The following is an 18358-nucleotide window of genomic DNA, read 5'->3' on the forward strand; positions in this document are numbered from 1 at the left end:
GACAAAGGGCAGGGTTTTAAAGGGGAAGACAGGAAGTGAGGTCATAAGGATCAGGGACGTGTTCGTTCTCCATTGGTTCGGGCCCGGACGTGACGTCAGAGGGGCTGGAGCCAGTAAGGACTCCTTCGATTGGTTCGGTCCCGGAAATGATGTCACGAGAGCCAGGTGGAATCTCCCGGGAATGGTCTGCAGGCAAGAAAGAAAAAGAGTCAGTGCACTCTGCCACCTCCCGGCATATCTCAGAACTGCCATCACTCAAGCCCTTTAGCTGCCTCCCATGCACATGTGTGGGACACTTATTGCAAATATATTTTGTCATTCTTATTTATAGGAGAAGGGAATCAATTTAATGTTATGCCAGGTATATTGATAGATGTGAAAATGAATTACTTTTATCAATGAAAAGAAAGAATAAGCAGACCTTCTAATGGTTTATGGCAATTGATGATCATTGGTTCTCATAGTTAATATAATGCTGCTGAAAAGCACAGTGCAGTTGATTACACATTAATTTTCTTTAACAATTTATAACGTATTGCATTTCAGGCCGACTGCGGTAGATTGGCACCTTGCCCGGAATTGGTTCCTGCCTTGTGCCCTGTGCTGGCTGGGATTGGCTCCAGCAGACTCACGTGACCCTGTGTTCGGATTCAGCGGGTTGGTAAATGGATGGATGGATGGATTTCAGGCTGAGTTGGATGACATTGTTGCCATTTGGAATCGGACATTATATGAGATCCAATTCTTCTGCCATCCTTCCCAGTGAGAAACCTTTTCTTTTGTATACTCTTCCAGAAATGTTTGGTAATCAAGATGAACTTGTTTTTGTCGATCCAGTAGAAACTGAAGTTAGGGAAGAGGAAAGCATTCCTTAAAGTTAATATCCCTGTGATCAATATATACTGTATGAGCTGTGCTGTATACTTATGGAACAGAATGGCTTTAGCATGCCATCTGGCCCTTCTGATGCTTTAACACTCTACCAGGCACTTAAGGGCAGTAATATACAATTTACTTTAGAAAAAGGGATACATTTCATTTTGTAATGGACCAATATATTTATTAGACATTTTCTGCAATTATTTATAACATGCTCTTTAAATCATTGATACAGTATGTGCCTTCAATCATTTATATCAGTAACAGTTGCACAAAAAATATTTTGTAATTTAAAAAGTATTCTGTGTGATTCCTAATTACATTATTACCACTAAACATAAAAATAAGCCTCAGGTAGGCAAAAAGCCACTAAAACAATTCACAGAGCAATGTGATCTATAAATATATTGGTGTTACAAGTACTTTGCATGTTTTACATTTGCTGTTTTAAATTTTAGTAATTCAAATTATATCTCAGAAAAAATACAAATGTGCTTTCAATAAAACCACCACACACACTGTTATTTCTGGATCAATATCATATGCATTTATATACTCATTCCAGTTTACAATATTATGTAATGTGTAGATAAATGTTAAAGTGTCTAAATAAAAGTCCACAATCTTTTCTTGTTTCAGTATCAGAATAAACATTATCAGTTCTTAAAATGTATGTGAAATATTATGAGGCTAATAGAAACTTTCTGAGCCTAATATAAAGCTCAAAAATTGTATCATGAGTGATTTTGTGAATCATAACTATACTCAGGCATTATAAGGTAGTAATAATTTACTTGGAACAAAAGCATTTTTGAATTTGATAATTAGTCTTAGAATGAACATAAGAGAGTGTGTAAGTTATCTGTATTAATGAAACCACAATATTGTAACACAGATCAGATCTGCTTGAAGCCACCCGTTTAGCCAGGTCCAGGAGTTGTGTTTAGTTACATATGTAGCCCTCCCACCATTGAACTGGCACATTACCTATGACACAGGATGAAATTTCACTGGTGAGATCCACATTAAACACACCCAATAAATTTATTAAACACACTACTCAAAGGATATTATCGAAGTTTAAATGAACTCAATTAATTTGTCTGAGTTACACAACAGGTAAGGTTCACACATACAGTAGAAATCAACAATAATATATATATGCTCATATGCAGTACACAACTCCACAGGTACTCACAGTGTCCTTCCAGAACTTTCGCCGCACTTCACATTTTCCTCCGTGGCGGAACACAGGAATCTCACAGCTCCATCTGGAATGATGCCAGGAGCTTCGTCTTGATGCAGGATTTATTTGCATTCCCTTTTTATATAGCAAAGTTATGTAAAGTAGGCATCCGACTCTTCGTTTGACTGTCCCTTTTTTTCCAAAGTTGAGCTCTCTTTTTCATCCAATGAGCCAAACTCGCTCAATACCTCTCACGTTTAACACTGACCACCAAAAAAAACTTTTTGTCTTTTTTTTCCCTCTGTTGCGCTCTCCACAACCTTAGTACTAGCTTTCTCTTTTCTTATTTTTCTTACACACTCGTTCAACACTCCCCCACCTCGCTCTGTCTCCACACACTCTTCCTCTCACCTCCCCAAGAAAAACAAAAATCATTGGAGTACTAATGGCACACTATACCTTGATTGGTTGTAAATAGCACCAATCACATCTCTGTTCCTGCTTTCCCCAAAGCAAAGAAAAGAAAAAAAAAAAGTTGTGTCACTGAGGCTTACTTCTAAATTTACTACTATACCCAACTAGGGAGGTGCTACACTCTCCCCCCACCAAAAAATTTGTTGTGTCCTCATAACGAAGGGAAATACATTATTCCATCCATCCATTATCCAACCCGCTATATCCTAACTACAGGGTCACGGGGGTCTGCTGGAGCCAATCCCAGCCAACACAGGGATCAAGGCAGGAAACAAACCCGGGGCAGGACGCCAGCCCACTGCAGGGCGCGCACACACACTCACACCCACACACCAAGCACACACTAGGGACAATTTAGAATCGCCAATGCACCTAACCTGCATGTCTTTGGACTGTGGGAGGAAACCAGAGTGCACAGGGGAAACCCACGCAGACACGGTGAGAACATGCAAACTCATGGGAGGACCCGGGAATACATTAGTCACATTAGATAACACTGGAAACCAAATATACCAGGGGTCTGCAACCTTCACTATGAAAAGAGCCATTTTGCCCCCTCTTCCTCCAAAGAAAAATAGTCTGGAGCCGCAAAACATAACACAGCTGATAAACTTTTAAAAGTTTTAATCTTTTTTAAGATTTTACATGTTACAACCACGGAATACAACAAACAGAAGTGCAGTGTGCATGTGTAGGGCTACTTTGAAATAAATTAAACTGAACTATGCAGGCCTATTTGGGTCCTTCCTATACCTGTGTAAAATTAAAATAAAAACTAGCCCACTTTAATATAAATAAAACATTTAGCTGTAGCTTAGCAGCTTTAAAAAAGTAAACATTAAATTCCATTTCAGTGTGCTGAATCAACTGAAGCACCTGAACATACAAAAAAACCTACATCAGCTCCGGGTCCGAAATGAATGTGTTTTGTTTTTCTGAAAAATAATAGCTTATTAAATGCTATTGTTGTCACCTGTTTAAAGTGACTTCTGTTTCTGAAGTTCGGTGCTGATCATCTCTATGTCGGGGCTGTACGATGTGACTTTGACCTTCACACAAGGACTGCAGGCTCTCATGTGTGAGGCGGGAGCGATATTTGGACTTTATGAAGTTCATGCTTGAGAAAACTTGCTCACTTAAGTATGTTGAGCCAAAGATGGACAGGACTCCAAATGCATATTTTTTCATGTTCATATACGTTTCGGGAATGGCACTCCATGTGTCGAAAACAAATTTGTCGGGTTTGGGGAGGTTTTAAATATCACTCCATTTGTGCTCTTTAGCGAGAGTAGCCTTCTGACGGGTGACTTCTTCAAGATCCGCTGTCAGGCATTTGAACTTGGACACCCATTAATCTTTATCTGCTATGTCGTCCAGTTCAATTTCTAGATCGGGCTTACTCCTGTGAATGCGGATGTGTTCAGCAGGGATGGGTCGATGTCCAGGGGTGTGACAGGGAAGGACAGAGTGTTTTTTTCCTTTCTGAACTCACTGAATCTTTCTCTAAATGCAGCTTGCATTTTCTGAACAATTTCCCGTTTGTTTTTAAAGTCGGAGAATAGATGCTCTGATATTTTTATGAACGATTCTTTCATGTATTCTCCGTCTGTGAACGGCTTACCCCTCCTTACGATCTCTTGAGCTGCCACAAAACTAGCGGCTGTAGTTGACTGTGTAGAAGTGATCCACTTTTTGAAAGTATGTTTGCTCTGTTCAGCTTTCCGTTGCAGTTCCGAAATTGCTCTCTTTCGCTTATCTTCACTTGGGTATTTTTCAGTGAATGCTGAGAGCTTGTTTTGAAAATGTCTTTCAACGTTACATTTTTTGTTGTTCGATAATTTATCGCCACATATTAAGCACACCGGTAAGCCAGCGTCGTTGGCGGTGAAGGCAAATGCTTCTGTCCACGCAGAATTAAACTCTCTAAATTAGATGTTAAAATGTATAACAGTAGTAGTAGTAGTAAATAAACATATATATATATATATATATATATATATATATATATATATAAATACAAGTTAAATTAAGAAATTGCCATTATTCATTTTCATGGTTTTTATTTTTTTGTCAAGGCCAAAGGGAGCCACTACAAGGAGGCTGAAGAGCCGCATGTGGCTCCAGAGCCGCGGGTTGCCGACCCCTGAAATATACTATAAGCAACATTATGAAAATTTCACAAATTAAACAAACTGAAAACTATTTTGCAGTTAGCCCTATTGGAGGATGAAACTGTCATCTGCATTTACGTGCACCTATCCAAACATACTGTGTAGAACAATATCGCCCTGGAGACTTAGTACCTATGTTTGGCTCTCCAAGGAAATCATATTATAAACAGTTTGGAACTTTCCTGATTCTCCAAGATCTTCTGTATGTTCCAACCTCTTCATTAGCAATTTGTTCTGCCCCTTCATTCCCCAGAGAAGAGTCAAATATTTCTGGGGCACTATTTTGAGCTCCTTTGGAGAATTCCAGAGACCTTACTTATCTCCACAAGCATCACAGAATTCCACAGCAGGACTTATTATGTTGAAGCTCCCAGACTCCTCATCCATGGCTTTCTCTCTAGCATTCCCTACATGCTCTGGTCCAACAGGGTCTAAACCCATACAGGAAGGTTCCGGGAGATCATGACCACTAGCACCTCTGGAATGTGCATAAATCCATTCTCCGTCCCCATCATCTTCACTGTCCAAATGTTTCCAGAACCTGGCAAAACATCACTCATCTCCTGATTCAAACATTGGGTTCTCTCTCTGCCCTGGTTCTCTCTCAAAGTTCTTTTTTGGGAGTTAGCATCACTGTCAACTTCAGGCAGTAATCTTAGATTCTGTTTCACTGGAATCAGATGATTTTGGTGAAAACTTTTTACAGGTCTGTCACCATCTGGCTTCACTCGGAAAACAGGTTAATTGGGCATTTGGCTTTCAATAATATATGGCTTGGAACTCCATCGATCGGCCCAATTTGTGCTTCCCCTGCAATCCAAGATTTTGAATCAGTACTCTATCACCGGGAGCAAGATGAGAGTAGTGGATTCTTTCTTCTATCTGGATTCTGGACAGGTCACATAGGTTCAGTTGGGGCAATGATGCAATGCTTAATGTATCTAGGTTGTAGTATGCTGCAGGTACTGCCTAAACGGAGCAACCTAAACAGCTAACAACCCCGTTGAGAGAAGGACAGTTAAGCTTATTAACCTCCAACAGCTGACACAGGCCTCTCACTAAATTAGAAGAAATGCTTATCCAGTCCTCATCCTCCACTGGGCTTTCATGGGTACGCCGAGACAAAGTATCTACATCTGTGTTTTGCTTGCCAGGTCGGTATTTGAGGCTAAAATCATAGGCTGATAGAGCTGCCAACCATCGATGCCTTGCAGCATCCAATTTGGCAGATGTCAGTATGTAAGTAAGAGGATTGTTGTCAGTTTGTTCCTCAAACTTGGCCCTGTACAGATAGTCATGAAGCTTGTCTACCACAGCCCATTTTAATGCTAAACGTTCTAATTTGTGTACTGAGTAATTCCTCTCAGTGGGTGTTAGGCTTCTAATAATGAAAGCCACTGGCCGCAAACCCTGCCCCTGATCTTGATATAGGACACCTCCTAATCCCTCACAGCTTGCATCAATGTGCAACACATAAGGTAGTTGAGGATCCGCAAAAGCCAGTACAGGTGCCTGAGTAAGTTGAGCTTTTAGATCTTCAAAAGCTACTTCACATCTCTCATCCCATCTATCTCCAAATGGCTAAGTAGGCTTAAAGTAGACCCTTCCTGGCTCTTTCTTCTTATGTTTTTCTGCTGCCTTCTTCTTAGGCAAGCAGTCTTGCAGTAATTGGTTCAGTGGGTAAGAAACTTGGGGAAAGTCTTTGACAAACCCTCTGTAGTAACCACAAAAATCCAAGAAGGAGCGCAGTTCTGATATAGTCTGGGGTCGGGGCCATGAAATCACCTCTTCTGTCTTGGAGGGATCAGTTGACATGCCATTTTGAATGTCAATGTGTCCAACATAGCTGACAGATGTTTGGCAGAACTTGCATTTATCAAGTGATAATCTAAGTCCTTCACTTTTCAGGCGATCCAAAACCTTAAGGAGGCACTGTTCGTGTTCTTCCAATGCTCGCCCAAACACAATGAGGTCATCCAGATAAACCAAAACCTCCAATAAATTCATGTCCCCAACCATTCTTTCCATAACTCGCTGAAAAGAGGCTGGAGCTCCCGTTATGCCCTGAGGCATCCTTTGAAACTGGAAGAACCTAACTGGGCAAATGAAAGCTGTCATTTCTTTGTCTTTTTCACAGAGAGGAATTTGATAGTATGCGTTTCTAAGATCCAACACACTAAACCACTTGCCAAGGCAGGCAAGAGCATCTTCAGTTCTGGGGACAGTGTACTGATCTGGAATTGTACATCGATTTAGGGTTCTGTAGTCCACACATATCCGTATTTGTCCATTCTTTTTACACACTACTACTATGGGTGATGCATAAGGGCTCCTGGACTCAGTAATAATACCAGCATCCTTCAATTTTCCCAAAATGCTGTCTTAAATCTTCAATGTCAGCAGGGGCAAGCCAGCGAGACCTCTCCCAGAAAGGTTTATCTTCAGTTAGCTTGATTTCGTGTTGGGCACTCTTAGCACAGCCCATATCAAATTCATGACAGGAGAAAACATCTTTCCTCTCCAGCAGCTCTTGAGCTAGTCTTTTCTTCCAATCTCCAGGCACAGAAGAATCACTAAAATCAAAGGAGTCCAAGGTCAACTGATTCTCAGCAGTCATCTTGCCAGGGGAGGAAATATGTCGCACAACCTCTACTGGGAAGATGTGAGCAATTGGCATACCCCGCTTCAAAGTAACAGCCTGATCGGACATATTCCTAACAGTGACTGTGATCCTTCTTGAGTGTTCAACTGGAGTGTTTTATTAGAAGGTTTTCATAAATATTTTGGGATCCCCTTAACTCTTGCCATCTCATCAAGAGACAATATGACAGGCTTCGGGTGCGAAAACCACACTGTACCTTGGCTTAAATAATCAGTCTGGTCAGCTGTTATCCTCATGACCCTTTCATATGCGTCTTTCATGACTGGATGAACCACTAAAGCATTCAGGAAATCTTTCCCAACCTTTTGCTTGCATGCCTCAATCAGTTTTTTCACCACGGAAATATTTTGTTTCTACTACAATGGACGCCTCACCCTTCATTACTGGATCTGGACACACCAGCACCAGTGCATCAATGGCCTCAGTTACTCCAGTTACAGATCCTGGAAACTCGAGCCTCAAAGACAAACAACCATCATAAGGGTACTGCTGAGAACTTAAACCCCATATCTCCAAATTTCCATCAAAGGTAGATGCTTAAGGTACCTCTCATAAAAGGATCGATAGAGCAGAGTAACTTGACACCCACTATCAAGTAAAGCTTTAGCATAAATGCCCTCTATCTGTATAGGAAGGATAGCGCTAGGCCCAACTAGCCCTGATGGGAGCACAGCTTTCTTTTCGTTTAGTTCATTGCACTGGGTAGAACGTGTCTTTTGAGGAGCTTCAGCCCATTCCTCTACTGAGCCCCAGAGTAGTTTCCCGTCACCCTTTAATGAGTCTTTGATTCACTTTTCTCAAGTTCTTCTCATTTGCACAGTCCTGTTTAAAGTGGCCATCCTCTCCACATTTATAGCAGAAGATGTTTTCTCCACCACCTGCTTTGCTTATAGAACATCTCCCTGTAGTGGTAGCTAGGCTATGCATCTTGGGAGTGTCTGATGTCACCGGAGCAACAGCAGCAGACAGTGGACGAGCCATTTTACTTCTCATTTCCCTAATTTCTTTCTTTAGCAGCTCAACCTCAGAGTCAGCTGAATCTATTTTGTCGGCGGCCACGGAGGACATAGTTACACTGGCCTGAACAGTACTTCTATTATGAATCATGTTCTCTTCTTCTCTCACTTCTTTTAGAAGTTCAGTGAACGGAGGTGGTTAACACAACTTGTGCGTCATTCTTAGCTTACAGTGCCATGTCATCTGGACGAGCCCCTTGAATTATTTGGCCAATACTAAGGCAATTCAATGCAGAAGACTTCAGTCCCCCTTTTCGTAGAACGCTGTATAGAAGCTTATCTAGCTTGATTATATACACAGATAGCATTTCCCCTTTTCCTTGGAAGGTATTTCTGAACTTCAACATCAGATCAGATACATTATCTGTGGGACCAAATGCTGTATCTAGAGCCTTTAGGTAGTCACAAGAAGTAGCTGAAGGATTTTCAACCTTTGCAAACCTCACAATATCTACTGTGTGCCCTCTAAGGTATTCCATTAGTCTCTGTTTCTTCACATTGTCAGAACACTGCCATTCTTCGAGAATATATGTAGTGTGTTCAGCCCATACCTCATTGTCTTCCTCCCCATTTGGTGTAGGAGTCAGTCCAGAAAATGTGCACAGTTTCCTGTAATTCTTTGCTTCTACTGGTGAGGTAGCTTGGCATTTCTGAACTAGTGAGTTAATTGCGCTAACTAACTCAGTGTTAAGTGTGAGAGCTGGGGAAGCTACATTTTGTAGGTCAGCTAAAGATTTTCCCTCATGTTGTAAGAAAGACATAAGCTTAGTATGGAACTCTTCACCTTTACTACTGCCAGATGAAGGGGATGTAGCACTAAGTACTTGAGTGGGCCATGGGCCTATTTCATCAGGAATTCCAATAATAGCTGGGAAAGAAATTTCAGAAACCCTTTTAGAAGTCTCTACTAAGACAAACTGCTCCCTACCTGTTTTGTCACTGCATCGACCATGCACTTTGTCTTGCCGGTTCCCTTAACTGTGTCTAGCATCCTATACACAACTATGTCTGTAATGTCTAGTGGCACATTGCTTAAAACAACAGCATTCTCAAGCGCAACATTCTTCTCTTTACACCAAGCAATAATCTCACATACATCCATATTGTACAAACTTTATCAATAAACAAACAAGTTCGGAAATTGAAAAATATATATACAAAACTGTAGAGCACAAATAACTTCAGAAAGGCAGAAAACACATCACATATACAGGAACAGCATTTATCACATTAGTACCCACCAAAACAACAATTTTTTTTGATCACTGACAAGCCCCCACAAATGTAGCCCTCCCACCATTGAACAGGCACATTACCTATGACATAGGATGAATTTTAACTGGTGAGATCCACATTAAACACATCCCAATAAATTTGAATAACCAATGGGTCCAATGAAACAATTATATGTATCCCTGCTGTTACAATATTTCAAAGTAATGATTTGTAAACACTCACTCCTTTTATTAATTATTTGAATGCAACCACCATGTAAGCACTCTACACAATCATGGATAGGAAACAACAAAAGAAACTAATAATAATAATAATAATAATAATAATAATACACATTTATTAAACACAGCATTCAAGGGATATTATTGCAGTTTAACTTAACTCAATTAATTTGTCTGAGTTACAGCACAGGTAAGGTTCACACATAGAAATCAACAATAATATATATATATATATATATATATGTACAGTATATATATATACATATATATGTATATATATATATATATATATATATATATATATATATATATATATATATATATATATATATATATAAATCGTTGGCATGCTTAGTTGGAGCTCATATGCAGTAATGGTAATGTATCATAGATAGATAGTAATCACACCACTGGGAAAGATACCAGTTCTTGTGCTGGTGGTTGAAAAACTGTTTTTGCTGTTATTGTATGAATGTTGCTGATAGTTATGTGACATATTTAAACTTTCTTAAATGCAGTATTCTAGGGGTGACTACAGAATTCATTTGGGAGATTTCTGTGATCACATAGTGAAATTTTTAGATAAACAGGAGGGTATTACTCTGTGAAGGTAATGTCCTGATATGAATTTGACAGATGAGAAGTACAGTAGATTAGATTAGATAGATAGATAGATAGATAGATAGATAGATAGATAGATAGATAGATAGATAGATAGATAGATAGATAGATAGATAATATTTTGCTAAGTGAATATTTATATGATAATATTAAAAAACATCATCCTCATGACAACATCACACTATGAAAATATTTTGAAAGTTATATTTCATATGAAGTAAACAATTAAGTATGACTAAAATTAGTTTTGCCTAAATACTAATGCACCTTTTAAGAGCATATGCATAGATGGCACTGTTTGTTTATTTATTATTTTGTAATAAACCACTTGATACAATTATGAAAGATATTTTCTACTATATAATCCATTCATTTTCTTTTCTACTAATGCAGGTCAAGGTCAAATGGACATATTGCACATTTGGGCAGCATCAGGTGCAAGGTAGAAAGCAACACAGGATGATATGCCATGTCCATCACAGAGCATATTTTTACACATACACAGATTCACTTATATAGGACCAGTTTAGAGTGGCCAATTACACTATCATATATCTTTGCTGTACCAGTGGAAGACTGACATAGCAAAGAAAGGAAATTGGTATAGAAAAAATAAAAAACACAGATACAGAGAGAACACATAAACTGCACATAGGCAGTGTCCAGACTAGTGTCTGAACCTGGTACTATTTCAGAGAAAACAGTGCCTATCCAATCACTGTGCCTCTCGTGTTTTAGCAGATATGCTCACAGAATTTCTTGTGTTTTATCACAGCATTTCACAATACAAAGATAACAGCTGTAAGTTAGGCAAAAATGTAAAATTATGAAAATGGAGTATAAAAATTTATATTATAAATTTTATTTTTAATTAAAAAAACTACAACTCTGTAACAGCATTCATAATTCTTTATTCTGTATTCAAATTGTTGTACAAGAATGTTAATTTCCAGAAGACAACAGTGAATTTCTGTTCCCATGTACAGTACAAGGACTTTTAAAACAGTTCAAGAAACTACTGATAAGCTTTGAACATTTCATGAGAGCAAAGATAGCATTACAAACTTTATTTTGTGAGAAAAATTGCATCTAACTGAACACTTAATCAGTGTTCACATAATAATGTTAATATTTCAAACAAAGAATATCTTTGAAAATAATTTAGTCAAAATATTATAATCTTGTTCTTCAGTAATCACAAAATGTCTCTCTTTAACACATTATATGAGAAAAATAAAATAGGAAATAAAATGTTTTGTTTGTCCTGACATACTCTAGAAATGTGTTTTAAGTTGTACTACTATATATTGTAAAAGAAGTAGTCTCAACACACGATAAAGGTTTGCGGCAGCCACTCGTATATTGTCCCTGGCTGCAAAAGGGTATAGAAAACAATAATGATGTGCTTAGGTTGAGTTCCAAGACTGAACTGATAAGGTTTTGAAAAGATGGCGCCTTTATAAGCAGAGGTGATGTCATTTGGCCGGAACCGGAAAGTGATGTCATTCTGGGTGACAGAACCAGAAGTGACGTCAATCTGGGCTCTGGAAACAGAAATGATGTTAAATCAGGCAGGTTTTCCAGTATTTGGCCTGCAGTGATAACAAAGGTAGGTTTAGTGCACCCCGACACCCCCTGGCCTGTTTGGTAATTACCTCCACTTGGTCCACTCAACTCCTTCCTAGTCGTATGTGTGTGACAATATATATTAATAGGATTTTTTTAAGTATAAGTCGCTGTAGTGCAAGAAGAACATCTTTTTGATATCAGAAAGTAAAACCTTGCTTGTATCATTAGTGAACCATACTTTCTAAGACTAATGTAGCCATAATTTCCTGGTAGTCCAAACATTTTTTCCTCACTCACTTTGGAACATAATTAGGGGAACACAACGGAGAACAATGGCAACATTTGCTGCTAAAGTGCAAAGAAATGTGAATTTCCCCTTGGGATTAATAAAGTATCTATCTATCTATCTATCTATCTATCTATCTATCTATCTATCTATCTATCTATCTATCTATCTATCTATCTATCTATCTATCTATCTATCTATCTATCTATCTATCTATGTATGTATGAAACATTGGACAGCATGCCAAACCTTCAAGGTTCATAAAAATTGCATCAATATTTTCAGACTAAATTATATATGCGCCTGTACAGAATCAAAGACATGTGGCCATCTCTGAATTATGTAGTTCATTGATGAAATTTACCAAATAGTTTGAAATAATTTTTGATTATACTCATTTGATTGGAAAATGGACCATCTTTCAAACTCTCTTGCTGTCAGGTACTGTATCTTCACAAAATTTTATTTAATGATGTCACAGTAAACTTGATATTTTTTGGAACTTCAGTTCAGTTATCAATAACAAACATTGGTTCTTGAACCAACACTTCATTTGCTATTTCCATTATTAACTGCAGCTTTGGGGACCCTTCTTGATGAGGCAGCTTTGGGGGACCCTTCTTGATGAGTGTTCGTGAAAAACATCAATGAGCTCAGGTAATTCCACTTCCAAAGGGTGGTACAAACTTCATGAAGCTGTGTAAAAGTATAATTTTCTCAATGCTTCCAAAAAATCTGGTGCATGAAAGCTAGGGAAAGCTGTACTGGAAAGTACCTCAGAAATGGCACCAAGTGTGCGTTTATTGTAAAATTCCTTCCAACATTCTGCTGATGCATCACACAATACCAAAGTTATCTGTTTCTGTCATTTCACCTGAGGGTAGAAGTCTTTTAATTTTCAGAGTGTAGCCATGGTCATTTTCTGGATTTTGCTGAAAAGCCTCTACTATATTGTCTGCCATCAAACATTTCCACATTTTACAATAAGTATAAACTCCATGAAACATGTTGTAGACTAAAAGAGGTATTGTGTCTCACGATCAGAATCAAAAGAAACTCCAAAGACAATTATGTTGCTGTCATCATTCAATGAGGTAAATAATAATAATAATAATAATAATAATTCTTTACATTTATGTTGCGCTTTTCTTCGCTACTCAAAGCCCTCAAATACTGGATCACTAGCAACTTCTTGTTCAGTGCACTGTTTATCTTCTATTTGGCACTCCTCAGGGTGATTTGGGAATTTCGTAGTTTATATAATTGTAATGCAAACCTTCATTTATTTTTTGTTGTGTAATTCCATCAAATGTAAAATGATTTGCAGAATTAAAAGTATCTGTAGGAAAATCTTGTATGGCAGTGGAATGTTAACTAAAAGTTAGATTGCAGCAGCAATTCAATCACATTTTGTCTTTAACTCTTATATAAAAGGACACACTAATACACTAATTGTAAAATAAACCCTCGTCTGGTTTAATGAGTTACTTTTCAAATAGTCAGGCTACGACCCTTGCAAAATCCACCACATCACTGCCATCTTAAATTATCAGGGGTGCATGAACTTGGCAGCACACTATGGAACACTAAATCTCTCCACCTGTCTATTTTTGAGGACCCAGTCAAAGAGAACTATGAGACAAATAAAGCGTGTTTATGCTTTATGTTACATCACTTGGGATATTTTACAAAGGGTCTTTTTGTTGTGGGGTATGTCATATTTCCCGGCTTATCCTGTCACTGCACCATTAAAATTACATTTCATGGCCCACTTCTACTTTATCAACCAAGTGCTGATTTTCTTCTTAATCTTTTTTAGGGATTATTTATTTATTGAACTCTTGCACTGCACTGTTTTGAACACTTTGGTTGTCATTGTTTTTAATAAAATCACTATAGCACTTATACACCTACCCCTTGCTAAATGTGTGTTATGTCCTCATCCACTGGCTCATCCCTCAGGTAACTTATTGGTGGTAGCAGGTTCAAGAAACTGCCCGGAAAGGAACTGGTAGCATGGAGCCATTAAATGGCTACAAAAAAAAATTACATTGTAGTTTAAAATACTTTAAAAGTAAGGAAAAAACTAATTCACTTTACTCATTCAAAAGTATTGATCTACTTAATTTGGTTTGCCATAGAAGTTCACATAATTCAGAAAGCTTGATGCAAATTTTTGAGTTAATTTTTGTTAGTTGAGTGTACTTACATTTTTATTTAGAGTGTACATACATATTCCATTAAATATGTGTGGGTGTAATTTTTATATGATTTAATTACCTACAATGTTTTATTCAACTAATGTTTTACTTATTACTTTTTACTTCATTTACTATTTATCTCACAAGGAATGAGTACTTTCCCTGTAAGCCCACAGCTTCCTGGATTTGCAAACCTAGATTTGATGTTTGAAGAAAAGGATTTCCTTCCCTGTGATGCACTGATGCCATGTCCAAGGATTCCTGCCTCACACATAATGCTTGCTGAGATAGTCTCTGGCTTTCCCCTTACCTTGATCTAGATAAGTGGGTTTAGAAAATAGCCTACAGTACTTTTTTATTGTTTGATAGTAGATTTTAAAAGCTCATTCTTGTCCTAAACCCTTGTATGGTTGAAGAAACTATAAATCATATATATTCATGCATCCATCCATATTCCTAACATATGTAGCAGAGTCATGAGGTAGCTGTAGCCTATTCCAGCAAGCATCAAACACAAGGCATGAACAACACCTGGACAAAGTGCCAGCCCATCACAATTCTTTGTATATATTAGATGGTATTTTGTTCTTAAACAAGATTGTCCTATTAAGAAAAACACCGGTAAAATTATTTTTTTTACTATTCAGCATAATTCCTGAAGCAGTGTTACGATATATTTGTTATGATGTTCACAAAGTTTACTATGCTGCTTCTGAAATAAAGATGTTTTTCATGTTTGTGGAGCCAGTTCAATTCACTTTATTTTTCTATATTGAGTACAGGCTCTGAGGGCTGTAACAAGTATGGAGGTAAAATACAATTGCACACTTTACAAATGACTAATTGCATGAGTACACAAGGACAAAGATTTGTGTAAAGAACAAATATGTCTGTATCTGACATGACGCCTTAATCTAAGACAGTAGCTCTTTATATTTGAAAACAAAAGGTAGACACACAAACTGGGCCAAGTCTGAAAAAGTATGGCAGGTGTTTCACAGGGCAGGCTGCTTAATGAATTATAAAAATAATAATAGAAAATAATAGTTAGCTATATGATGCTCTTTCGAATCTGATGTATAATGTCACTGGTCAACATTATGATTGATATTATTTGAGTGTTTCTGCCCCATTATGGAGTGGTGTCCCATCCAGGATTAATTTTTAGTTGGGAAGTTATGGAGGAAGGTTAGGAGTTAGGTTGTAAAAACTTGAGAAGATAACAGTTTGTATGGCTGCAACAAATGATAGTAGCTATCATCATTTTTGGCACAGCTACTTATTGCATTTAGTGGGGGTTGGACAGGTAATGATTAATGAAATTGTGGTATCTACTTAGCTGTATTGCCACTTTACCATTTTTACAGGGGACAAGCAAAGCTTTTCAAACTTCTATGAACTGGGAACAAACATGTGGCTAGCTTAGGCTTCTTGTATCACTTTATCCACAATGGGCTTGATACTCTTCATGATCACTGAGAGTTTTGTACCAAGGTCAAAAGTAACAGTGGGCAACTTAACTCTAACAGTCACCTGTTACTTTTGCTTTTCATTAAACAAATTTATTCTACGAAAGGCATTTATGTCAGAAATACTAACCCAGCCACAGGGGATGCACAAACCAGTGTATTTCTTCGTGCCGGTCCCAGGACTGGATAAATGGGGAGGGTTATGTCAGGAAGGGCATCCGGTTTAAAATTTTGCCAAATCAATATGTGGACAACAATACAAATTTCCATACCGGATCAGTCGAGCCCCAGGTTAACAACCAGTACCACCAGTACTATTAGTCAACAGGGTGCTGGCGGAAATTGGGCTACTGTTGGCCGAAGAAGAAAAAGAAGGAGAAGAAGAGGGGGGAGACGTGTCCGAAGGCAGGAGGAGAGGAGGAAGGTAAAGAGAGTGGAACTGAGGGTAGGAACTTTGAATGTTGGCAGTAAGACTGGTAAGGGGAGAGAGATAGCCGATATGATGGAGAGAAGGAAGGTTGATATATTGTGTGTGGAAGAGACTAAATGGAAGGGGAGTAAGGCCAGGTGGATCAGAGGTGGATTCAAATTGTTCTATCATGGTATGGATAGGAGGAGAAATGGAGTAGGGGTTATCCTGAAGGAACAGTATGTCAAGAGTGTTTTGGAGGTGAAAAGAATGTCAGACAGAGTAGTGAATTTGAAGCTGGAAATTGGAGGTGTGATGATGAATGTGCATATGCCCCGCAAGTTGGGTGTGCAATGGATGAGAAAGAAGATTTTTGGAGTGAGTTGGATGAATTGATGAATAGTGTACCCAAGAGACAGAAAGTGGTGATTGGAGCGGATTTCAATGGACATGTTGGTGAAGGGAAAAGAGGAGATGAGGAGGTGATGGGTAGGTATGGTGTCAAAGAGAGGAATGAAAAAGATCAGAGGATAGTGGATTTTGCCAAAAGAATAGGCATGGCTATGGTGAATACATATTTTAAGAAGAGGGAGGAACATAGGGTGACGTACAAGAGTGGAGGAAGATGCACACAAGTAGATTACATCCTATGCAGAAGAGTCAATCTGAAGGAGATTGAAGACTGCAAAGTGGTGGCAGGGGAAAGTGTAGTTAAGCAGCATAGGATGGTGGTCTGTAGGATGACGTTGGAGATCAAGAAGAGGAATAGAGTGAAGGCAGACAAGGATCAAATGGTGGAATTTGAAAAAGGAAGACTAAAAGGTTGAGTTTAGGGAGAAGGTGAGACAGGCACTGGGTGGTAGTGAAGAATTACCAGACAGCTGGGAAACTACAGCAGATGTAGTAAGGGTGACAGCAAGAAAGATGCTTGGCGTGACATCTGGACAGCGGAAGGAGGAAAAGGAAATCTGGTGGCGGAATGGAAGTACAGGAGATTATACAGAGGAAGAGGATGGCAAAGAAGAAGTGGGATAGTCAGAGAGATGGAAGAAAGTAGACAAGAGTACAAGGAGATAAGGCGCAAGGTGAAGAGAGAGGTGGCGAAGGCTAAAGAAAAGGCATATGATTGTGTTGAGCAGATGGAAAGAGTACTTTGAGAGGCTTATGAATGAAGAGAATGAGAGAGAGAAGAGGTTGAATGATGTGGAGATAGTGAATCAGGAAGTGCAACGGATTAGCAAGGAGGAAGTAATAACAGCTATGAAGAGGATGAAGAACGGAAAAGCCGTTGGTCCAGATGACATACCTGTTGCATCATGGAGGTGTTTTGGAGAGATGGCAGTGGAGATTTTAACCAGATTGTTTAATGGAATCTTGGAAAGTGAGAGAATGCCTGAGGAGTGGAGAAGAAGTGTACTGGTGCCGATATTTAAGAATAAGGGGGATGTGCAGGACTGTAGTAACTACAGAGGGATAAAATTGATGAGCCACAGCATGAAGTTATGGGAACGAGTAGTGGAAGCCTAGATTAAGAAGTGAGATGATGATTAGTGAGCAGCAGTATGGTTTCATGCCAAGAAAGAGCAACACAGATGCGATGTTTGCTCTGAAGGTGTTGATGGAAGTATAGAGAAGGCCAGAAGGAGATGCATTACCTCTTTGTGGACCTGGAAAAAGCATATGACAGGGAGCCTCGAGAGAAGTTGTGGTATTGTATGAGGAAGTCGGGAGTGGCAGAGAAGTATGTAAGAGTTGTACAGGATATGTACAAGGGAAGTGTGAATGTGGTGAGGTCTGCGGTAGGAGTGATAGATGCATTCAAGGTGCAGGTGGGATTACATCAGGAATCGGCTCTGAGCCCTTTCTTATTTGCAATGATGATGGACAGGTTGACAGACGAGATTAAACAGGAGTCCCCGTGGACTATGATGTTTTCTGATGACATTAGGATCTGTAGC

General features: G+C 38.7%; 1 protein-coding gene across 1 annotated transcript; it reads right to left on the reverse strand.

Annotated features, from left to right (window-relative positions):
* Positions 1 to 8555: 8555 nt before the first annotated feature.
* LOC114665712 (paraneoplastic antigen Ma1-like) lies at positions 8556 to 9490 on the reverse strand. Its single transcript, XM_028820335.1, has 2 exons — positions 9355 to 9490; positions 8556 to 9256 (listed from the first exon to the last, which is right to left on the reverse strand). The coding sequence occupies exons 1-2, from the start codon at positions 9488 to 9490 to the stop codon at positions 8556 to 8558; spliced, it is 837 nt and encodes a 278-aa protein (XP_028676168.1).
* Between the last annotated feature and the right edge of the window lie 8868 nt (positions 9491 to 18358).

This window comes from Erpetoichthys calabaricus, chromosome 15, assembly GCF_900747795.2.
Source record: "Erpetoichthys calabaricus chromosome 15, fErpCal1.3, whole genome shotgun sequence".
NCBI classification, from domain to species: Eukaryota; Metazoa; Chordata; class Cladistia; order Polypteriformes; family Polypteridae; genus Erpetoichthys; species Erpetoichthys calabaricus.

What these genes read in the sequence shown, in the direction of transcription:
- LOC114665712 (XM_028820335.1), bottom strand. Translation starts at nt 9,490, where the DNA reads ATGGATGTATGTGAGATTATTGCTTGGTGTAAAGAGAAGAATGTTGCG. An exon ending in AGACACAGTTAAGGGAACCG is followed by an intron (nt 9,257 to 9,354) that starts GCAAGACAAAGT and finishes TTTCTTTCCCAG; the next exon opens with CTATTATTGGAATTCCTGAT.